Genomic DNA, 23,941 nt, shown 5'->3' on the forward strand with positions numbered 1-23,941 from the left:
TTGGGGGGATAGTCTGGGCAATTTTTTCACCATAATCTTTTTTTAAAATCTTTGTTTTAAGTTTCTTTGCAACAGCCTGCAGTATAGCAGCTAAATGTTTTCTTTACATGTTGTTTTCGTCTGCAAATTTTACTCTTGATACCCTTCCGTCCTCCTAGCCTGCAAGATCAAGTTACACCACTGATTGTAGTTTGTTCAGACCTGTTTCATCTCAATTCATTTTGGATAATCAATGTTCTCATTGAAGAGCCTCTTGGAAAATAGCTTTGTTGAAGAGCCAAAGAATGCACGAACTGCTGCGATATCGCTGTTTGTGAAAGTTCGGGAGTAATGTTGATTTATCTAAGAAAAAATCCTTTTGGAATAACTTTTTTCAAACTCAAGAAAAATTTCACGTTATAAAGCAAAAAAATCTTGTTCGTCTTTTGAACTCGATTGCAAAACTCGCTTCATTATGATACTGTACATGTCTGGTAAATTAAAGTCTTTCTTAGTATATCCTTTCTTTAGAAAAACTCACAGAAGACAGCAATAGCTTTTCAAAAACAAAGAGAATATATTTTTATGGAAGAACACATGAAATTTGCGTGGGCATTCAATAAATAAGCCCACGCTAAAACAGTTCAACTTACCATTTTTAATAAAATTTTTTATCAAATTTAAAAGAACGTTGATCTCAAAAGACAATGAAAAAGTGTGGTTATGGGTAGACAAGCAATCAAAGAGAAATTATGGTTCATGTACGAAAATTTTCTTTTGCCTGCGACTGTAGAAAATTCCTAAGTTTATGAATCTAAAAGCTTTTGTAGTCTGCTTCCATTAAGAGGGATCTACAAGAGATATAAAAAATCTGACCAGCTTAGTAAACATCCTAGCAAAGCGAATCTCCTGGTAAGTTGGATAAAATGAAAAATATGATTCTAAGCACAAGATTTAATGAATTCAGGATAAAAGGAGACGCCCATGTACACTTGCTTAAAACATAAAGGAAGTTAATTTTGGCGGATATGTTTTATGCACAATTCACAAGAATTTATTTTCGTGGAATATTAAAAGTCGAGACTTCACAGATCCATGTGAAAACATGTTTCGCGGAATTCAGTTTTGTGGATCAGATTAAATGAGAAAATAGTTTTTTGTTTCTTTTTAAGCCAATCTGATAGAATCTGCAAGAATGTTGTGTTCGGCAGCAGCTGAAGCAAGGTACTTGCTCTAAGCGACTTTATGCAGTACCGCATATATTCGCATTAAAGATCTGGAGTTTCGCTTTCTCCTGCCAGACGGAGACATTCTCCGTCATAAATCTTAAAAATTGACCGCAAATGGGGCCTAAAAAGCCATACTCTGAACAAAGTTGACCTTGTCGTAGCTCGTATACTTGATGACGTATAATGTGAAATGATATTGTTCAGTCTTTCTCCAGGAGGCAGGCTTCAGAGCTGAATAAGCGTATTCACGGAAAGAAAATTTAACCCAAAACTCTATTCTACTCCTCTAGACTTTCCAAAAGTCTATTTTTTGTTAAATCTGTAAAGCATTCGTACTACTGCGAGGGCAAGTCAAACTCCTCTTAAGAGAAGAACAGAAGCACGCATGCACTAGAGTTAAAAGCCCGAACTATAAAGCAAACGAAATTGTACTAGTTACAGTATAAAACAGAGATCTAGGCATAAAAGCTAAATCGAAGAAAGACTTCTGTAAGATGGTGAAAAGAATTTGTTCTTGAACACAAACTAGAAACAAATTACAATTTCTACGAAAATGACGTACATTAAACAGTTTTGCAACAAGAAGATATTACAGGGGTCGTATAGACTAGCGAGAAACCAAAAAGACCATAACTATATGTGATATTTATAATTACAATTAACAGATAACGATAAAGCATATCGTCCAACTACAATCATTTTCCTTGATGGTCAACATTAGACGAGTTATTTTTCACTGTATAAAGGTCAGTATTATTTTCTGCGAATGGGATCCCTGGTGTTTATGTGCCAGCTTTTGACTAGGTTGTGTCCATCGGAAGATTGGCCCATTCTGGCACCTGCTGTTGAATCTTTTCCAAAACATCGTTAACTTGAAGGCAGACACCTTGGATCTGTTTGTCCCAAAACAAAAGTGTCTGCTGAGCTGTAGAATCAAGCATACAAATTATTGAACAAAATTTGATGCAATAAAAAAACGACTTTGTACAAGAAATGACTATTTGGAACGACGTTTCGAGCATAACTCTCCATAGCTCTCATCGTACCAAATATTTATTTCTTGTTCAAAGTCGTTTTTTTATTGCATCAGATTTTCTTCGTTTTCGACGTACAACACGCACAGCTTCATTGATTATAAAAATTTTTGAAATTGATAAAAATATCATTTGATGATTACATTGTCCCTTATGATGACATTGAGATAAAAACAGGCTTTAGTGTAACGAGCAATTTCGGATATTTTCAATTGTTGTTAGTTTTACAAAGACGATAAGAGAAGACTATGTTCTTCCTTCTTTTTCTCCTTAAAATGTCAGGTGATAAACTGACAAAGGTGATTTGAGATTGCTATATAATTGCTTAACCAAAGCATTGTGAGTCACTTAAGAAGAACAGTACTTTCCCGTTTTAAAAAGCAAATAAATTTTATCTGAACATAGAGACATGCTACTTGAATCTGATATATTTCTATAGAAATCAATTTTATTTTGAAAATACTGTCTGAATGCCACATTGCTTACCACAAAGTAGATATCACTTCTATGATACTGCCTTTTGATATCATAGCTTGATAAACTGATTCATTTTAAGTTTCTAATAAAAGTCTTCTTATAGAAAGAGAGTCTGCAGCTTTACCATTTTGTAATAGCACAACAATTCGTTATTTCTCGATCAATTTGCCCTATCCGCACGTTTTTAACTAACAAATTAGCAAAAATTTGACCAAAAAGTTAAATACATTCATTTTCTACAGTTTTTCTTCAATTTATTTTGACAAAAACAATGTGAATAGTCTGCTGTGCCTTACAGTTACCATAGAGACAAACGTTTCTGCTGCTACTTGGAAAAATGTTTATTCCGATAAATATAACATTAATTAGTTAAACACACAATTTTGGTCCCTTCGCTGCTATCAGCTGGACTGAATTACACGAATTAAAAAGTTTGAACAAACCTTCAAAATGTAGAAACCCGTCAATCTGGTCAATGGATCCGCTCATTCTTCCCTCAGATATCATTTGTGAAGCAATTCGCTCAGCCTGTTGATCAAAAATCAAATGATCAATGTTTACTTTTCATTAGATCGAGGAATAATTTACTTTGACAACCTATGAAATCGTTTTATACCAGGCTCGACTTAAATTCAACCGTTCTATTCAATGGCTGTGGTGGAAGTTTTCATTCTGTAGAAAGTTGAATTGTCGACTGTTTGGGACAGAAGATTTAAAGACAGAGCAGCAGAGTGAAAGGATGCAGCAAAATCAAAATTAAGGAAAAAAATGAAGCTAACTTGTTTTTGACATGGTATCAGAAAAACTTACATGACAACAATTTGATTAAACCGTCCTCATTCATGCGAAAAACCATTGTCGATAAGCTTTCTACGTCATAGAAATAATCATCAAAATTAAAGCTTTGCTAAAAAGACGCTTTGAAAGCCAAAGCACGTGGTTATCAGGTGACATGGTAAATAAGCAAAAGACAAATTTGGCAAATTTACTCACTTTTGTTGATGGGATTTCCAAAAGAGCACCTAGTTCTTCAAATTTAATGTTATTGTACAACTTGCTGACGGCAATCAAATTGTGTTCAATAACGGCACGGTCCAAGATGCTTGACCCTGCACAGTACAAAACCAATATAACAGTGCATTGATTCGAGAGAATTAAAAGCCAAAAAGAATGTGGTTTCAATACGAAAGCCATCGACTGATTTCATATGCGAACAATATCATAAAAGGTTGAATTTTTTAGAGGTTTTTTAACTATCAAATCTTACCCATATGGCCAATCTAACATTATCAAAAACGTTCTACAATACGGAAGTTATTTTCAAAAACATATCATCAACATGGCCATCCAGGAAGCTTGGAATTTTCACATTGACATAATTATGAATAGTCTTATAAAACTGACCATAAAATCATATATCAACGATGTAAAACTATCCAAATAGCTCATTCCAATGGAATAACATCTAAATTTATATTATCATCAAAAGATCATCACATAAAAAACAATACTCTACTCTAGATTGTTTGAATTTTGTTGATTAAGTATTTACATCCATAACTAACTGATGATATTTTACAGATTTGATAATAATAGTTTTAATTCACCTGAAAACCATAAAAAGCATGGAATTTATAAAGAGCAATGTGGTAAAATTAAAGCTTAAACTCACCATCTGCTGTAGTCGCTTTTTGATGAGGAGCCAGAAGATTAGCGAACTCTTGAAGCTGAGGCCCTCTGATTATTCTATCTAAATACCTGTAAAATGTGACGAATTGAAGTTGTAGGTAATAGATGCAGATAGGAAATATTACAGGAAAAATTAAAGAAGGGAATTCTTAGATTCCTAGTCAAAAGGAAACAGGATTATTGTCAAAATAAAACAGACAACAGAAATATAGAAAGAACTTAATGGACAGATACCATTTTCTAAGTTTGAGGATAACCTAAACAAGGCGAATTTTGCTAACCCAAGAAAAAGTAACTTAAGTGTAAAAATATGATTTTAACGAATAGTAAACGAGTAAATCGACTTGGAATGGTTTGAAAGAGACAAATTATCAAGGTTTACCAATATTATTCACTCATTCCGTCGCCATGAAGATTTGATATTAATTTAAAGGTATCGAGATGTGGGTTTGAGGTTCAAAGTAGTTTGGTTTTCTAATAGATCTACTTCACTACAAAGCTATGAGACAAATCCCTAGCCTTTACACTTAACTGAACGTTAGAAAATATTTAAAAACTGAGAATTGCTACGAAGTGATCGTAAGGTTTTCAAAGCCTAAGGGTAACCGTCCAGATAAATGGATGAATACTTTTACGGACTCTTGATTTATCAAAGAAATAATCACTCTTTGTTGAATGAAAGACAAGTGTTGGTTGTACATTAAATCACAACAAGAAAAACAATCTTACATTTTTTCTAGGATTTCGAAAGCAGGTAGATGCTGACATCTCTCATCTTTGAAAAGATTAGCAAGCATTCGCGACCTCTGCTGCCCCGCAGAGGCCAATATGGTGCATATCAGCGCATGCCTCAGCGCCTCTAGTCGCTCTTCTTCATGAACAAGCGGGCTGTATGACAATTCTACATAACGCTGCGCTGCTTCGATGAATTTTCGTCGGAAATCTAGAACTCTTGCATAGCAAACCTGAAACAAGAATTCTTTAAACACTACAACACACTCAAGGGAGAGCTAACTTCCAGAGGTTGCACCAGGATAGGGTAGGGTTGCCATAGCCCCCTTAGTCAGACTAGGACTCACTGTGATCAGAGTGTAAAATAGAATAACCAATATTATCAATCGAATGGTTATTATTTTCTTGATTTAACAATATCTCTAAAAATGATATGAGCACAAAAGTATCAACGATAGAAAATAGGAAAATGACAATAACAAAATATATAAATTTGTACCATTCGCTTTGAATGCATATAAGAAATATCTCAGAAGTGATAGTATTCTATTCAGGATAAAAAATCATCACTAATTATGTAAGTCTGCAATGCATGAAAAAACCACCATTAAGGGTTTCTCATTTTGCTTGCACTTAGACTGTGGTCACCAAATACATGAGAAAGAATGATTTTTCACCTTGAACAAAATCTGAAGTTGTTTATCTTTTGTTTCAGCTTGTAGTATTGATGCTCTGTTAATGAATGCCTCAGCCTGAACTGGGTCGTCATCTTCCAAATACAATTGGGCTATCTTTAAATAAATCTCCAACTTGAAATCATTTGAATATATCCTGATAAAAAAATGATAACATGAAGTAAGTTAATCAGCAAAATTTAGATATTGCATGTTACAATGACTAGTTTATTGCATCAGCAGCTCCTTTTGCAAGCTAGGAGAAAGTAATTCATTTTCCTTTTTGAACAATCATTTTATTCTTTACTTCACAAGTGCCACACTACACAAGGATTCAGTTATTGAGTACAATAACACCGGGAATCTTTTTAGAATCTTTATGTGATAAGTTGGCACAAGTAACGCAATTCTTTTCATTCTTATAATTTTAGAAAACCAAAGATGTCTGCCCCATGCAAACAATAAAATATAAAATCTGTGCCAATATCACATAAATTGTTCAAAAAGTATTTGATAGTGCAATTACCCATACCTCATAGACAGAAATTCAAACATACAATAAATCTGGACATATAAGAAACAGTACATGCTGTGAAGAAAGGATAACAAAGAAGAAAGTAAAGGACATGATTGCTTACATATATCTATATACATATATAAACAAACTAAAAAATATTTATCAGCACAAATATCTATTCAAGAAATGGCAAAAGAAAGTTAAAGATGGTTTTATATTCAAATTTCAAAAACAAAAACTCAAGAATAAACCATACTTTTGTCCTCCTTCAAGTGGTATACCAACAAGAACTTTTGCAGCTGCTCTCCACTCCTGTTCTTGCTCATATAAAGAGGCTAATTTATGGCGGATTGCTACAAGCTAAAAAATGAATGCAATGAATAAGACTTAAATGAAAAAGAGCATTCCCAAATATTTGCTTTTTTCAAAGCAATTTTAAAATTCTGTATCACAAAAAGATTGCTTGAGAAATAAATTTGCAAAAGTTTCTGTAAAATATATTGTGCTCATCAACTTGCTAACTGGATCAATGTTATATTCTATAAATTACAATGAAACATATAGGTTTTAAAACCTTACTTGTTCTTCAAATGCAATGGCTCTGGGTTGCAATTTTTCTAACGCAAAATTACAAATTGCTTTTGTATTTCCTGTTTTGAATGATGGCAGCTTGGCACAAATATCTGATATCAACTGTCTTGATACAACAACACTAACACTCTCTTGGGCAACTACGAAGCAAAAATTACTTTAAGATATCTTTTTGACACATTCTAGAGTACTTTATTTCAACAATATGAGAAGCAAAAGTTTGGTAATTAATATAACAAATATTCTGAAACAAAGTCTTTGAGTATGCTAAATGATTTCTCAGATTACAATAATATACTCTGAATATGTCTGTGTATGACTGTCAATTAGGTAGAAAAATAAACAATTGTTTTATCAGAAAAACTTCATCACCAGATGCATTAACATCTATTTTACATGCTAGCATGAGCTTGAAGGATTTGAGAAATTTCACTCAATGTTTATGTGCAAGAAAAAGGCTGATATATACATCTCATTTTGCACCTTAATGTTTTGTTATAGATAAATACATGCGACCAAAAAAGTACAATTTGCTTGTAGCCAACTTTGGTCCCATTGGCACAGCCCTAAACATCAAACTCTAAATGCCTGCAGCTACACAATGTGGAAACCATAAAGTTTTTCTAGACCTGGACCCTAGGGCAGATTCAGTCCAGTTTATTTTTTATACTTTAATTTCCACGTAATACAGCTAATCCTAAAATAACCTTGCAAATAAATGATTAAGCAACAAGAAAATTGGACAACATAAAAGGAAAATCAATTATAATACAATACTGGACATCAATACAATCAATATACAAACATGATGCAAAGGAATATGATAAATTGCATAGATGGAATTACTTAACAAGTCCAGGGAACTCTCTCAGTAGCTAAATTAATCAAAGAGAGAGCATCCCCTATGATTTTTTAACATCAAGGGATATATTACTGAAGTTTTAAGTAAGTAGATAAAAAAAATCTACAAGTAAGTTTACAAAAGTGTAAAACAGGATTTTGACTTCAAAGAGAGTTAGATTTTTACCCTAGAAAAGAAGTCAAAGAATGGAAGTTCGTAAGATACTGGAGTTTCAATGTTTGCAAATTCAAATGAATGTATCATCTTGGTCATCACCTGAAAGTCTGTTTATGAAAGTGATAGCAACATTCTCCTAAACAGTGATAAAAAAGAGGCGAAAAAGAGGCGGCCTACTTTCCTCGCGAAGTAACTCACCTGTTTTTATAAAAACTTGCAGTCCACTAACAACCTTATCTTCAGCTGAATCGAGTATCTGCTGGAGTATCTGTCTATATTTCTCTACGGAATCTTTGTGCGAACTAGAACTACAAGAAAGAGCTTGGAGTTCTGCAGTCACCCAGTCAGACTCCATTTTCAAATGAAAATCCAAACGAGGCTCGCATAATGAATTGAGTTCAAAAGCTGAGACACCAAATAGCGTCCTTGTGGGACATCTTACAATTGCCGTATTTCTTAGAAATTTCAGTTCAGAAAACAGTTTTGCAATAATATTAAAGTTGTTTTTTGTAAATGTCTGGTCGCGTCAGGAAAGGAGTTTTCTCGACTGTTATGAATGTGGACAAATGCCCATTCGCAAATCGCATGCAATAGCATAGGTTCCAAATCTTTGATTGGCTGAGCGATCTACAATCCTTGCCAAAATGCATTGATTTATGGAAATTACCTATTCTGCGTAAAGACAGTTTCTGGTTTTCTGAAAAAGATTCAAGAGCATACCCGATCAAAGAAAATGTAAGAAAATGGAATGCTTACAGAATGGTTGCGTCCACGTCAGTGGGTGAAGGTGGCCTCCACCAACACCTGGACCCTAGTATAGACTTATTAGAGACAATTTTTACTCTTCTGTTAGCCTTTTGTTATCCCTTGTTTATGATTAACACCGCTTCCACTCTGGCAATAGCCAACCTTAGCTTGGATTTGTTGAACCAAACCAAATGCAACATTTTGTAGAAATCAGCAAACTGGAGCGCTGGGTGGAAATGGTATTAATCCTACTTCTAAGTTAATTTTTCTTTTCCATTTTTTTTCTTTTTACTCCAGATTGGTTGTATAGCCTTTAGGAGTTAACGATTGAAGATTGAAGATTGAGCAAAGTAATTTTTCGTAAATGATACATATTTCATTTTCCCGCCCTTTTCATGGTTGACGAATGGCGTCAGCTTTTACAAGGCCGCAGCAGTGAACATCAGTGGACGTGAGTTTCTCATCGATCTTCAAGCCTTTAAAACACATATATAAAGTACCTGAGCGCAAGAGAAATTGTACAATTGTAGTTATTTTGAGAGAAAGATGGACTGCATTTTTTCTCAGTGGAATTTAGCGATTCTTCCCCGTCAGTAACACAAGCATCAATGCCGACAAGAAAAGATGTAAACAGTGGCTTGTAAAGGTAAGTTCATATTTAGTTAGTTAAGTAGATAAAACAGCTCTAAAGGATTAAAAACTGTAATTTTTTATGTTATCCATTCCCCCTAACTATTATAAGGGTTTGAAAGGGACAGTTTCAAGCCTTCGTAACTGACGAAGAACTTCGCGGAAGAATTTTGACCGAGTACAACGGCAGTTTTTTCATAAATTTATCAAAGATTCAATTTTTAAAAAAAGATTTAGGTTATCTTTCATCACATTTTACACGTTTTTTATGGGTAGTGATAAAAACGTCCAAAACAGGCCTAACTCTAGCTTCGAGACACGCTTGTTGTCATATTCTTGAATTTTGAATGAAGTATGGATAATTTAGGTCGCTCGGCCAATCAAAGATTTGGAACCTATGCTGCATGCAATTTGTTATTTAGGAATTGGAGCATAGTCAAAATATCTATTTTCGTATGCTAGCAAAAGGGCGCTTAGGTATTGCTCTGAACAAGATCTCAATATCCTAAAAATGGTTTCATTGAAAGAACGAACTTTTTTCATGGGCTTTATTTAACTTATTGGGCAATTAAGAAAATGTTTTGGAAGCAAGTACCCTTAGAAAAAAATGTCCAATAGACAATTATAATTTAGGCGTATGCTCGATCCAAGCCTGGCAGCTAACACAAAATCGCGTGTGAAATTCAAGATCTTGTCCTTCCAAGACTACCCTTATTTTTCTCAATTTGGCTGCTCCTTTGGGCTTTACGTTTCAGAATATTCACTTAAGTCTTTAACAAATAAATGTTCAGCCGTCCTCGAGAATTTTTACCCTGCCTATATCATTTTGCGAGCAAATAATGGATAATAAATTATGCTTTGGAATATCTAGAAAACGCATATATTGATTTTTCTAATTGTTTCGTACCCTATGTTTTGCATATGATACCATGGAGAGGTCAAGACTATGAAATATGGCTAGAATAATGAGCCGAGTTTTAAATTTATTGCAACCGTTTAGCGTAAATTTAGATTCGCTACAAAAGAGTTGAATCAATCTCCTTTCTGCTGCAGATGAAGGCAAAGAGAAACTCGATAAAATGCTAATTTCTAACTAAATTAGATTTATAGAGAATATCAGGTTCTGCTCTGACAAAATAAATTGCTAATAAGCAAATATTGATTGTTCGCGGTGAATAGAAATGAAATTTCTGTACAGAGAGCTGTGCCATAAACACATAATATACAATTGCGTAGAAAAATACTGGTACAGTATTTCGTAATTATAAAATAATTATTATGAGCTATAGTTGAGTGGAGGACATGATGGTCGATAATTTTGGGACAATCGAGGTCAAAAGTGTCCTTTCCTCAGGTCAATGAAGCAATTTTACTAACAATAATAATGATTGCAACCAAGAAACTTCTTTCAGTTGCATGGAATTTAAACAGAGGGAATGTTGAAGAGACTATCCAATTGTTAGAAAAGAAAATCGCGAAATTATATTACAATTATTGTTCAATTCTTGGATGAGGTTCACGGAGCAAAAGCAATTCAAGCCCGAAATATTATCCACCATTGGCAGCAGTTGGAACAAGTTCTTCATGAACTACGACAAGAAAAAATCTTTAATCATCATTTGAATGTGAAACATTTGAATTTGAATGCAAAACTACGTAAAAGTCACAGATGCAAGAAAAATTGCAGCAGGTGAAATTGGCTTTAGAAGTGATCTACTGAGAATGTTGTGGGAACGGGGCAATAGGGTGAAATTGTGAATAGGCTCAAGCTAGTGCTTTAAGGTTCTGCTATCAAAAGTGAGGCATTTTTAAGAGGTCCATCGTAAAATTTGTTACGGTTACCAATGGAAAATTGAGGGGTGGCACTGCATGTGAAATCCAGTTTATATCTATGTATTGTCTTTCGTTTGAGGGACATTTCTGGACAATGATCCTTTGTTGCAAAGTAACAGGAATTGAAAGAAATTGTGGAATTGTTTAATGATTACGTCAAACAAAGTATATGTAGATGCATAAACAAAAGTAACTTATTAGTAAATATATCGTAAACAAACACGGCGACAAATTATTTGCTTTTGCAAACTCACCATGAATCATCTCTTGTGTTTAAGAGCCAGAGCATTATTGCTAAAATGGAATCAAAATGACAAATGAACTGGCAAGTAATTCAGTTTCCAGACAATAGCAATGTCTCTAATACTAGAGAAACCGACAGCACAAGAAACAAATACAAAACATACAACAATAAAATTGAAAGACAAACAGTGGAACAAAACTTAGGCCATGCATAGACAAAAAGTGGAGCAGTGGGGGCCTGCAGAGGATAACTTCTAAATCTCCAATTTTCATTATTTATTTCAATCTGATGCGAAATTTAATCTGAGAACTAGTGTTTTGGGAAATGGGAAGAAACGTTGACAAGCGTACCTTTTTGCTTTTGACTGCTTTGGCGTCCTTAGTTTTTGGAATTTCAGATTTTCTCATTCCACCGTAACCAAAATTCATTGGCATATTTCCATAGCCACTAAACTATTAACAGATAAAAAGGAAAAAAATAACAATAAAAACTAAAGATAACAAAACATTTGACAAAGTTTTGATATAGTAGAATATTGTTAGTTTAATTAGAAAAAGAAAAAATTACGAAATTCGAATCAATTAAGACATCTGCATACTTTCGACTGCCTAAAGTGGCAAGGCCGTTATCAGGCAGTTAGGTTATCTCACACACGACAACGCTGTTAAAGGCGACAGGCTTGCTTTGTTTCTGAAGCCCTAAAGCTTAGGAACTCCTAGTGTTTCACATTCACTAGTACATATATCAGGAGGAAAGATAATAGTGTATAAAATAAATTATTTGAGTCAAAAATTCATTTCAAGATTCAGTGCGTCCATTATGATTAAGTGATTAAGTTTAGTTGACTTATCATATTGCAACTTAAATCGCAACATGAAGTCGAATTATGTGACAGTCATTCTGCAGACACTTTGTTTTCAACCACTATGTCATTACATACCATGTTATTTGTACCCAAAGTATCACGATTTACTACATCAAGTTTTTGTTGATTGTCGTCAGTTAGTTTGTTAGTATAATCTGATACGGCAGGAACTGCAGCCTAGAATGAACACCTACTGTCACACTAATTCTTGCCAAAAGGATTTTTCATTAAAGGCAGTCTGTCCCCATTATTCTCAGAACTTCTTTTCATGGCAATGATTCACGCGGCGTTGGTTTTTTGCACAAATAACCAATCAGAATGAGAAGCCACCATAGTGTACTCTCCCTAAGCGAGTTATTGTGAAATTTTTTCTGGTGTTAAACTTTTAAGTCGGTTTCGATGACATAAAGATTATGCATTTTCTGTCGTGTTCACCAACAATAATTCTTGTCAGATGCCAAAAAGGCAGAGGAAGACCCTCTTTTAAGGCGAGGCTTTCAAGTTACGATTAGCCAATCACGGATGGGACAGACTGCCTTTAATCTTCAAACGGGGAAAGTAATGGTAAGTTTGAAACATGTACTTAGTTATGCACCACTACTTTCTGTCATACTAGTAAGGGTAAACATCAAGCACCTTACAGAAATGAGAACTTCTTTTCTGTAAATGAAATAGCAAGCATTTTTCCATTTGAAAAAATGTTTTTATTTCTGTAAGCCACCCAGAAATTTCAGTACAGTTTTACATCTGTTAGACAATTTTTGGATGATGGTCTGCCAAAGATTTCAGCTATTTTTATACAAAATAAGCAAAAAGCCTTTAAATGACTGGATTGTCTTTGGTTTTAGTGATAAAGTGGTTTCTAATTTCACTGGGATTAGCTCCACTTGGCCTGGTATCAGATTGATGATTTCCCTATAATTAGTAGCAACTAAAAGGGATGTTTGGTAATCTCTCGTACAGTGTCAATTATCTGGTTGTCTTAAATATCAAGATAAAGGCTCTGGCGCAACCGGCATGCTTTGCAACTATATTTTCAAAACCGGCCTTTTATCGTACTGCATGAAAATACAAAATACAGTCCCACTTTTTATCGTATGAGAAAAAAGCTCCGCAAAGCATGCCGGTTGCTCAAGAGCCTTTAATTAGCCTTGCATGTAAAAGCAGTCAGATGAATAAGAAATAGATTGATAAGTAAACTTTGATAAATAGCATATGGTGAACTTACTGGTGATCTAAACATTGAGCCAGAAGGGTCTGGGACAGGTTGTGGTTGTTCCATTTCTGGTGCCATTTGCCTTGCAATTCCTGGAACAGATTGGGTTTCACTTTTATGTGTAAGAAATGGAGGAGTTGTCTCTATGCCATGGCTTAGTGGAAGATGCTTGTCAGCCTAGTCAAAGCAGGCAACCTCTCTTTATCGTTTTAAGAAAACTATTTAGAGAAATACTGATTTTCCGTTTGTTTTTCATTGTAATTTTGAACTACATTCTTCATAAAGTTTTAAATATTGTAAAAAATGTTTTAAAGTTTATTTAATTAAAAGCTGTTTCTTTTTTAAATTATATTGTAATTAATGCTTTTAAATCAGAGGGCCCCTTGAAAGTCAACTTGTTGAGGGACAACCCTCCTTAAAGAATTAGATACAAAAAATGTATTAAAAAATGTATATAAATATACTAGGCCTATATAAAAGTTCAAAGAACGATGAAATTTACAAGGTCAAGACTGCATTAGGAAGTACCTTGTCGTCCGAAGCTGCCGCCTAGGCCGCCAATTGCGCCATAACCACCCAGTCCTCCTTCTCCTCCAAGGCCATATCCGTGTCCGCCTTCAAGACCACCCAAATGGCCTCCAAAACCGTGGCCTTCTAAGCCACCGTGTCCACCTTCATAACCGCCTAATCCTCCAATGGCGCCATGTCCACCTTCAAAACCTCCAAAACCTCCGACGCCGCCATGTCCACCTTCATATCCGCCTAAGCCTCCAGCGGCAGCAAATCCTCCGTGGCTGCCAAAACCGCCCTCGCCTAATCCGTATCCTTCGTGACCACCAAATCCGCCTTCATGACCACCGATAGCAAGTCCTCCAAATCCATGGCCAGCATAGCCGTGCTCTCCTAGGCCGCCGAGGCCATATGCACTATGCATTCCACCGAATCCATGTCCGTAGCCACCATGGGAGACTGCAGCAAATGGTGAAAATCCATAGCCACCAAGCCCAAGGCCGTGACCGCCATATCCACGAGAGTGATCAAGCACGTACCCACCGTGATGACCGTATCCTTCATCACCGTAGCCTTCACCACCATGGCCAGCATAACCACCCAATCCACCGCCAATGCCGCCAATGCCGCCAATGCCGCCAAAGCCTCCATGGAGACCACCGCCATATCCTCCATAACCGCCATGTCCTTCATATCCACCTAAGTGTCCACCATAAAGTCCTGCAAGAAAGGATAAGGAATCTAAAAATTCATATGACGCCTCTTTATAAAATATTTCCTTAAAACCCCCATACCTGCATTGGGATTAATGACATAGCGATATAACAGTCAGCCAGTATATAGTGTCAGAATTGTGATCATAACAACCAAACGTTCTGAATATAACAATCATATACTTTGATGGTATACTATCAAGAAGATGTAAAACTAATTAACAACAACCAGCCAATAATAGAAAATAAAAGGAAATCATTAAAAGGCTTGAAATTATCCCTTAAGATACTGAAATGACTGCCAAGCGCCTTTTCAGATTAGTTTAAAGATTTTATATGTCTAATAGAAGCAGCGTCTGTTACAATTTCCTTTTAGGTGATTATGACAAGATATTAGCAATACATTTTGTAGATATACCATTATAAAGAAAAGCATACCTCCATGTGCAAAGCCTCCAAATCCACGGCCAAACCCATGTCCACCATAGGGGCTTGCCAAGAATTGTCTCTTGGTCTCCTTTGCTCCTTTTTCATTTGTCTTTGGCTTGGTTGCTTTGGCATCCTTGGTCTCTTCAGCTGATCGTCTTGTGTGATGAGCTGTTTGAGGAGAGAGCAACAGTCAATGCTGGTCTCGTATTGCAACTAAGCAAGTAAGCATTAGCAGAATTACTTGTGATTTGACATCAATACTTCGAAAACATTTTGCTTAATCAATATTTTGTTCCAATAGAAGCAGATCGCTTTAAAGTGACTTGTTTTAGAGAAAAGATCTAATTGCTATGACAAGGCCAACACGACCGGGATAGTACAAGAAGTCCTGTTTGTTTTCTGATTGGTGCTGTTTTGTATTATCCTATTCTTATGAAATGTCAAAAGCAAAAGAAGAACAAAAGGAAATTACACTTCTTCTTCTTGCTGCTCTTCTTTGGCTTTTTTGGTGTGTTTGATTTGCTCCATGCATATGGTCCACCATATTGAAGTCCATAGTTGGAAGAGGGCCAGATATGTCTGTAAATTATAAACCATAGCTTAGAAAATTTTAATTGTACAAGGAGAAATAACACAAAATTTTTTAGACATGGCATACGAGAAAAAATTAGATTTTTTGAATTGTATCATGATCGTAATGAACTTCGATCTCGGAGATTCATTCAGATGCAAAGATGTGTACTATCAGCCATGCAAATAGTTTGAATGATAATTTGACAGAATGCTCTCAACTTACCCAGCACCAAGTGGATATCTATCAGCAGCTGGGACAGGGTACCTAAAAACATAAAATTCCTCCATTAAAAACTATTCCCGAAGAGCAAAAACCACAAAATCCTGCAGCATTGTCTCTTTGCGTTAGAGAAATCTAGATTCATGTATGAAAAAGTTTTGTACGAATAGAGTTCTTGGCACAAAGTAGGGCTAATTTGAATGAAGCTAATCCTTAGGTAACGTGGAACATCTAATGGTTCCTTTAAGAGCATCAAAGGAAATTATAAACCAAAGTCCTAAAAATGATTTACACCTCCGCATCAACACTGTAAATGTAATGCATTGACATTGAATTGGACATTTCTCCACTTGGCCAGTAGAAGATTTTGTAAAACCCTAAAACAATCCTACCAAAAGGAAATAGTTGAACTAATATGATAAAATTTACTTCATTAACACCATAACATTTGTATTCCAGTTATGCTTTGTGTAAAAATTATCAAGTAAAAAACGTGCCTGATTGGAGGAACACCAGCAGGTTCTGAAACAACAGGGGTGTAAGCAGGTGTGATCTGTCTCTTTTCTGTGTTTTCATCGCTCTTCAATGCATTCAACTTTGCCCCAGTCTTCTCCAACGATGCAGAGACCTCGTGAACAAGCTTTCGAATTTCACTGAGCTTCTAAAGTCAAAAACAGAACAGATTTGATAGCAGTGTGTTAGATAGCTTTGCAATGATTATTCAGAGACTGGTGCGGTAAAAAAGCATAAAGTCACGTTTTTGGCATCCATCATGTACGTACGTCCAAAAGCTCTGATTCCCTGACCCCCTTGCCCATGCATCGTCGTTATTGCGTGTGACAGTTTGGTAGACCCAATCAGAGACCGTGGAGGTAGGGGGCTGAGACATGAGGATGCGCTAAAACCATACAATGAAACATCTTGCTTTCAGCTTTAGCATGTTGCCCCCCCCCTCCCCCTCCAAATACATATCAGCCTCTTCAGTCCGTATTATGCTCTGTGCTTCCTGGAATCTACCCTCCCCAATCCGAGCTTGCGTACTTTATAGATGTACCGGATGAACGTACTCGCAAAAGTATTGTGTAGTTTAAAAAGTCCAGGTCGTTAGTCATTGAAATTAGGTGTTAGTATTTGAAGTAGAGAATGGCGATGAAACAGGCACGCCGATTGATCCCTATCATGCAATTTTGCATCAAAGGATTTAATTTTCTTTCTTTTCCTTAGGCAATACACCTCACCAAGCTTCCATATCTTTAGCTCACTTGTCTAAAATTTTGCCAGTCTATGTTCTATCTTGATCTTTGGCTAGCTAGTCTACAATTCTGCCAATATGGCCTTAAATATCGACTTACATTAGCTGAAACTTGGACTGGTTTCTTAGCTACAAGGCCATGTTTCATAGAGTCAACCTCGACTTCAACATTTGGTGCTGCAACATGCACGTGAACATTTTTTGGCTTTGTAAGCAGCATTGAATCCCGTTCATTATCGTCACTCGCAACTGGTAAATTAGCCTGATTGGGGGTTTCGGCCATAGCTGGTTGCATTTCCAAAACTGGGCGAGTATTCAATAATGGCTGTGGTTCGGCGTTAGGTAACACAGGTAACGAGTGTAAGCGTTCAATGGGGTTGTTTAGTAAGTTAGCAGCGTCTTCGTTAGCAAGTGGTAACTTTAAAAGAAGATAGACAAACATGAGACAGGACAGACATAAATACAGCTTGATTTTTAGGTTATTAGGTTATTAGGTTAAACAGTTTGACAGCAATAGATACAATGAAATTAAAGATTCTCATAAGCAAATGAGTATAAAGTTGATAGCAGTTCACAACAGGTTAAAGCAGTAAATGTTTAGTTTTGCTAACTATTTCTACTACGTTGTAAATCAAGCTTCGTGCATGAAAGACAAGCTTTGCAAGTAAAAGAAATTAGAAATGTCCCTAGTAGGGATTCTTGAGGTTGCTCCGTTCAAGCCTGTATATCTTAATCTAAGTCTTGCTAGGTTTAATATTAGAGTAATATTCGTTCTGTGACTTTTATCTGTGGTTTTAGTTATCACAATGAAAACTTACTTGTCCTGGGACGGCTTCTTCAGTTGGTATATCATAGGCAATGTCTTGCTTCTTATCTGTTGATGCAAAAGAAGATCTCACATGAGATAACCATATTTAAATCTACTACCACAAAGTTACTGCACTGCAACACTTCAACTAAACAAACAAAATAATTAGTAAATATAGAAGACAAGGCATCTTGGTCATGAAAACATACTGAAAAAGTTACTAGACTTTGTCTACAATATTTTAACAAAGGATAATGTTGCTGCCAACTGGGTAATCACTGCCTTTCGGGTATCAGGTTAGGCTACACTTTGCAAAAACATTAGTATGCGTGAATGGCTTCCATAGACTGCAAGTAGGCCAAGATTGGTTCATTGCGGATCTTCAGTGTATAGTACAGGGCGCGTGCAACCTGGAGCATGCCTTGAAATAAATACAGAAAAGATTTGCATATGGATGCTGCATTTGAACTGTTGTGTTCATGTACTTGCGCAAGCTTTAGCGGAAAAATAAAAGCACTTTAAATTCACTCCATCTTAACCTGATAATGACAATGGTCGCATTTCAAGCTAGCTTAAGGTTATCAGATATTAAAATATCCTTTCCTCCCCTAAAAGCAGGAAGCCTCCTTCAATAATGCACAAGCTTCGGTAAATTTTTTGAGTTCATATCGAGTATTTTACCCCTAAGAGGGTTATATTTTCTCGACTTTGAACGTAGGAAGTGACAATTTGGGGGCCGACAGGGGGGCATGTTTAAATTATTACCTGCAGGGACCTCTGCTCTTCGGTGCCCACCGGCTCCTCCGAAACCGCCATAACCACCTCCATAGCCCCAGCCATGGTCATTTGCTATTGGGGATTCCCCATCCCATCCGTGTCCGAATCCACCATGTCCTGAGTATTCACCGGGAATTCCAGAAACTCCAGATGACATATGGGGAACACCTGGATGGCCCAGGCCCATACCTCCAACATTGTCAGCAAATTCAGTGCTAGCACCCAATGAGCCAATCAGCTGTCTTTGGTTGTTCACGTCAATCATGGATTGTTCTTCTGGCATGGCGATGTCCTGTCGTGTTGCTGCATTCTCGGTGGTTTCTATGATCAAGGAGTGCCAAGTAGCATTTTCACTTTAGACCACGTGTACATGGACATGAATAAATGAACCAAGGTACCAAGGACAGGAATAAGAAATCGGCTTGAGACTGGTGCTTAATGGGATTGCTTGTAATGTAGTGAATGATAAGTAACCAAAGGTTTAAAGGGGTTTTAAATGGGCTTATTCCAACAAATTTAAAACCTTGAGCTTTCTGACAAGCTATGTCGTGGCATGTCTTTATGATCACTTCCACCTCTGGAGGGGTGGAGAACAGTGCTAGAAAGGGTGGGCAAGGGTGAAATAATTAGGAGCAGCTTCTTCTGTTTTAACTGATTTCCGTATTAGGATAAAGATCATACAACAAGCTTGGCCTACTTGCAATCAGGATGTTTATAAACTTGTAAGAAATGCTTAAAATACATACTAAAGCCACTAAACCCATTCTGCAAGAAAGGTAAGAATGGGTGTGATAGAAGTTTGACATGTTTATGCATTGCGCTTCCAACAGTTTGTTGTGCGCTCTGAGTATTTCAAAGGTTGATCATCTCTGGAAACTGGGCCTACAGCATTCTGCGGATTGTTTCTTATAAAATGAGTTCATTTGGCAAAAAGATAGTCAATAAAGGCTAGCAAAAGCTTCAAAAGCTGTAAAAACAATGAAATACAGAAGCAGTCAGCGTTTTCTGTATGCTTGTGGCAAGATTTGTCGTGACATGCCCCTTGAATTTAATTGTCAATGATAATATCATTTAACCATTTAAAGCAGGACCAGATTTTTATAATGGTCATGTGGAAGTAACGATTAATCGTCACTGAAGCTACGGTTACACACAATATTTCAAAGAAACTGGAGTCACTATCTTTAAACAGTGATTGGCAGACACACAAACATACAAGGAAGCTTGATCACGCACTTGTATAAAGACATGGACAACAGCTGGCCTAAGGGCACATGCCACCAAGGGAAGCTGCTTTTCGATTTAAGTTATATAGGGCGGTAAACGCTATTTCTAATACTTATATATTCAGAAGTAATTTTTATAGGGTGTTGCATCGTAAACAGACTCTTCAGATCAGGGTCCGTCAAAATTCAAAGAGTGATCAAAGTTAAAAGATGGCCTGTTCTAGTACTCTCCACGTATTAAAAAGAAGTCAAGTTTATACCATCAAGCGAACCTCGGTTGCATGTATCCAAAGGACGTCTATAAATCTTTTTGCACTAAACTGACACTGGAAACGAGACAAAGGCACTATCAAATCTTACCTCACAGACACTAAGAGGGTAACACTGACTTCACAGAGGACTTGCTTGAAAGGTTTTCTTACGTACATTGCTACCATCTAACTATATCTAGATTTAGTAGAAAATTACTTTGCAGGATCATTGAAAATTGAGAAATGTTTACTTCTTTTCATCAGTGTTTTTGAAACTGTTCTTTCTTAAATTGAGGGATTGATTTCCCTATTTTGAAAACATGTAAAAACTGCAACATGAAGAAAGACTAAATGTTTCGAAATTTTTCAAGACGATTTGTGAGCTTTTAGGTGAAGCAAAGACGGTAATAAAAAGACTCTCAAACAACCACAAGTTACACCAATATCAAGACTTTTGTTTCTCTAATTTCACAGTTTGTTTTTGTCGAATATTTTTGTCAGTTGCAGTCGATTTTGCATCTTTCCCCTTCAAGTCAAGTGAGGTAAGGTAAAATGATAGGCCCTCACCTTTTTTCCCTTTTCCTGGAACCTTATGTTTTGCATGCCAGTCATTTTCGAAATTAACACCCCATCCAGCACCTGGTCCATATCTATGTGAACCAAAGTCACCCCATCCGTTATTCCAGCCACCTTCAGAGTTACCACCCATCAGAGCTTCCTTTGTGAACCAACCCGGGTTGTAATTAATAGGGCCACCAAATGAACCAAAGTTACCAAAGCCGGCTGGATCAACCACACTGTGATCCCCATATGGCCCCCATCTTTTGCTTATTGATTTATTTGGGATACTGTCACGACTAGACCAAAAACTTGAAAATCCATGCTCACCGCTTGGTGTGAATTCTCGTCTGTAACCGCCAGCGTCGTCTCCAATGTCGGAATTGAGGCCGTCACAGTTATCAATGCATCCATGGCCTTCACCGCCATATCCACCATCGAAGCCTCCTTCTCCACCAAAACCACCACCCAATCCACCGCCAAAACCACCGCCAAAACCACCGCCGTGACCACCGCCATGACCACCGCCATTACCACCGCCATGTCCACCGCCGTGGCCATGATCACCAAATCCGCCGGCGATGTTATAACCAGACAGACCTGTATGAATACCGGGAACCCCTGGGAAACCCAATCCGAGGCCACCCATTCCATCTCCAAACAAAGATCCTCCTGCCATGTTGCCAATAACTTGCCTTGCTGCGCATTTACGATCTCCATCGTCGCAAGCAATGTCTTTACTAATTATCTGTCTAGAGCTGGCAATAACTTGCTGTGGTTGGGACACAGCGCTGACTGGTGGAACGAAGTATGCAGTAGGCATAAGAACGTAATCCCTGCATTTAAAAGCCGTTTTTTCCTTCTTTCCTTTCTTTCCTTTCTTTCCTACTTTAGATTTCTTATGTCCTCCGTGCATGTGATGTCCGCATCCCCAACTGTACCCGTAGGCAAAGAAAGGGTAGTCCCGGTTATAGATGTGAGCTGGGCCCCAGTGGTGGCTGTGCCCCCATCCATGTCTAACAGCTGGGTAAGTTAAAATTTGCTTAGCATCTCCTTTCTGTTCCTGTTTCTTTCCTTTCTTCTTCTTGTCCTTACCTGATTCCTTTTCTGCATCTTCTTCATCTTCTGCATCATCGCTTTTTTGTTCACCATCTTCATCGTCATCCTCTTTTTCATCATCACCCTTTTCTATGCTGCTCTTGCTACTAGATTCTCCTGTCTTCTCCTTTTCGTTGTCCGATAAGCTCTTTTCTGCATCATCCTTCTTGTCTTTATCCTTCCCTTCTTGATTTTCCGCTTCCTTCTTCTTATCCTCCTCTTCCTTTTTCTTCTTATCCTCCTCTTCCTTCTTCTTCTTATCCTCCTCTTCCTTCTTCTTTTTTTCCGCCTCTTCCTCTTCCTCCTTCTTTTTCTTTTCTGCTTCTTCTTCCTCCTTCTTTTTCTTTTCCGCTTCTTCTTCTTCCTCCTTCTTCTTCTTTTCTGCTTCCTTTTTCTTCTCTTCATCTTTCTTTTCATCATCTGACTTTTCCTTCTTTGCATCGTCTCCATCCTTTAGACCTTCATTTGCACTATCATCACTCCCAGTAAAACTGTTATCCTCAGACTTCTCTTTTGAATCTGTCTTAGTGCTATCATCTTTATCTGAGCTGGATTCTGCTTTAGTGCTTTCATCTTTATCTGAGCTGGATTCTGCCTTAGTGCTTTCATCCTTATCTGTGCTCGATTCATCTGACTTTTCGTCAACGGTTGATCTCTCATCAGCATCTTCGTCGTTTTCATCGCTGTCACTATCATCTGACTTATCTTCAGTTGACATAATATTCTCGATTGTGTTCTCAACATTTCTGTCCTCGTCAATGAAATTTTCGTTTGCTAACGGCCTTGCTCGAGACAAACTCGCCACAAATAGTAGAAGTAAGACCGAGGATATACAAAATACCCTCATTTTGAAAGCACAGCCCTATACCACAAAATCTTTCTATTTACAAGACGATAATATAAGGCCAAATTATAGCTATTCAAAGCTTGAAATTTGTTGATAGGCTTTGCATGGAGGATGATCTCAGCTAGCTAAAAAAACTATGAATAATTAAGGCTGGCTATTCGGTCAAGGTCACCCGTGTTCATTTGCTTTGGCACTGATTTTCATGGTGGCAACATTGATAATTCATGTCAGTCAATGAAAGCTGGTGGAAGCAAAGTCCTGTACCTTGCTTTTTACAAAGAGCTCAGAACTCTTCGTAAACAGCTCATCCCGGCATAGCAAAACCTGCGAAGCGATTTCAGGTGACAGAGTTGTAATGGCAAACCAACTTTTGTTTCCCCATGGATGTAACTACCATGATTTATGCGGGTAATCCGCGTAAACGTAGGCCCTATTTTTACTGTACCGGATGGGTAAACCCATGGCAATTTGCAAAACAGGGCATCTAGCCCATACTACTGTAAACTAACCAAATATACTTTTGTACATCAAGCAGGGAGATAAACATAGATAATGAGCTGTGTTTGGGTAATTAAAAAGCTATGGAAGCAGTTTATGTGTAAATTGTTTATAGCGAATTCATGATAAATCCTATTTGGTATTTACCCATCCTTCTTGAATCATATCTAGGAAAAACGATTTCCTCGATTAAAGGTTAACATACAGAATCTCAGATATCTTTCACAAGCAACTTTCGCAAAAACATTATCTTTTCCAGGTTGTGATATCGCTTCTGAGAGATAAGCCTGAAAGGTTATCCAAAATTTTCTCAATGCATTTCAGATGATTTGCAAGCAATGCCAAGAAATACATTTTGCCGACGCGGATACGAGTTGTGATATAATTTTCAAAAGACATGTACTGCTGCGGAAATACATTTTGAAAAACCATGAAAGCTCAATTTTTGCCCCTCCTTATATAACAAGTTATATTCAGTCTCGTTGTCTTCAAGATATAAAGCATTTTGGAAGAATAGCGATGGGGAGTTAAGGGGCATTGCTGAAAATGTACACAGCAAAAATGAGCGCCTAGTACAGATGAAGCCTGACATCATCCTGTGGAACAACTACGCTGGACCTAGACCGAGGCTAGCATAAAAGTGAGGCAGCATTGGTAGTCTGAACCAACTCAATTTTCGCATAACATATTTTGAACTCGTTTACTG

The 23,941-nt window shown here is 37.0% G+C and overlaps 2 protein-coding genes across 9 annotated transcripts; both read right to left on the reverse strand.

The window, feature by feature from the left end:
* Positions 1 to 1,686: 1,686 nt before the first annotated feature.
* On the reverse strand, positions 1,687 to 8,322 carry LOC135682599 (COP9 signalosome complex subunit 4). Its single transcript, XM_065197564.2, has 9 exons — positions 8,139 to 8,322; positions 6,911 to 7,062; positions 6,588 to 6,691; positions 5,818 to 5,971; positions 5,138 to 5,373; positions 4,392 to 4,477; positions 3,713 to 3,828; positions 3,163 to 3,247; positions 1,687 to 2,133 (listed from the first exon to the last, which is right to left on the reverse strand). The coding sequence occupies exons 1-9, from the start codon at positions 8,293 to 8,295 to the stop codon at positions 2,009 to 2,011; spliced, it is 1,215 nt and encodes a 404-aa protein (XP_065053636.1). The 5' UTR covers positions 8,296 to 8,322; the 3' UTR covers positions 1,687 to 2,008.
* Positions 8,323 to 10,397: 2,075 nt separating this feature from the next.
* On the reverse strand, positions 10,398 to 22,872 carry LOC135682509 (uncharacterized). Of its 8 annotated transcripts, none has more exons than XM_065197488.2 (14): positions 21,888 to 22,871; positions 18,746 to 19,078; positions 17,991 to 18,046; positions 17,273 to 17,590; positions 16,418 to 16,581; positions 15,924 to 15,965; positions 15,600 to 15,706; positions 15,137 to 15,295; positions 14,004 to 14,705; positions 13,488 to 13,567; positions 12,335 to 12,436; positions 11,745 to 11,846; positions 11,405 to 11,444; positions 10,398 to 10,906 (listed from the first exon to the last, which is right to left on the reverse strand). In XM_065197488.2, the coding sequence occupies exons 1-13, from the start codon at positions 22,735 to 22,737 to the stop codon at positions 11,439 to 11,441; spliced, it is 3,021 nt and encodes a 1,006-aa protein (XP_065053560.2). In that variant the 5' UTR covers positions 22,738 to 22,871; the 3' UTR covers positions 10,398 to 10,906; positions 11,405 to 11,438. The 8 variants fall into 8 exon arrangements, with proteins under 8 accessions (XP_065053560.2, XP_065053503.2, XP_065053545.2 ...); XM_065197431.2 differs by having other exon boundaries at positions 21,123 to 22,871; XM_065197473.2 differs by lacking the exon at positions 18,746 to 19,078 and having other exon boundaries at positions 21,123 to 22,872.
* Between the last annotated feature and the right edge of the window lie 1,069 nt (positions 22,873 to 23,941).

This window comes from Rhopilema esculentum, chromosome 17 (genome assembly GCF_057945365.1).
Source record: "Rhopilema esculentum isolate cy_ngs chromosome 17, ASM5794536v1, whole genome shotgun sequence".
Lineage (NCBI taxonomy): Eukaryota > Metazoa > Cnidaria > Scyphozoa > Rhizostomeae > Rhizostomatidae > Rhopilema > Rhopilema esculentum.

Excerpts from the sequence above, each read along its gene's own strand:
- LOC135682509 (XM_065197431.2), bottom strand. The coding sequence starts at position 22,737 with ATGAGGGTATTTTGTATATCCTCGGTCTTACTTCTACTATTTGTGGCG. Across the intron at positions 17,591-17,990 it reads AAGAAGCCGTCCCAGGACAA|TTACCACTTGCTAACGAAGA; the intron begins GTAAGTTTTCAT and ends CTTCTTTTAAAG. Across the intron at positions 15,296-15,599 it reads GAGCAGCAAGAAGAAGAAGT|CTCATCACACAAGACGATCA; the intron begins GTAATTTCCTTT and ends CTCCTCAAACAG.
- LOC135682599 (XM_065197564.2), bottom strand. The coding sequence starts at position 8,295 with ATGGAGTCTGACTGGGTGACTGCAGAACTCCAAGCTCTTTCTTGTAGT. Across the intron at positions 5,374-5,817 it reads AACTTCAGATTTTGTTCAAG|GTTTGCTATGCAAGAGTTCT; the intron begins GTGAAAAATCAT and ends TTCTTGTTTCAG. Across the intron at positions 2,134-3,162 it reads CGGGTTTCTACATTTTGAAG|CTCAGCAGACACTTTTGTTT; the intron begins GTTTGTTCAAAC and ends TTGATTCTACAG.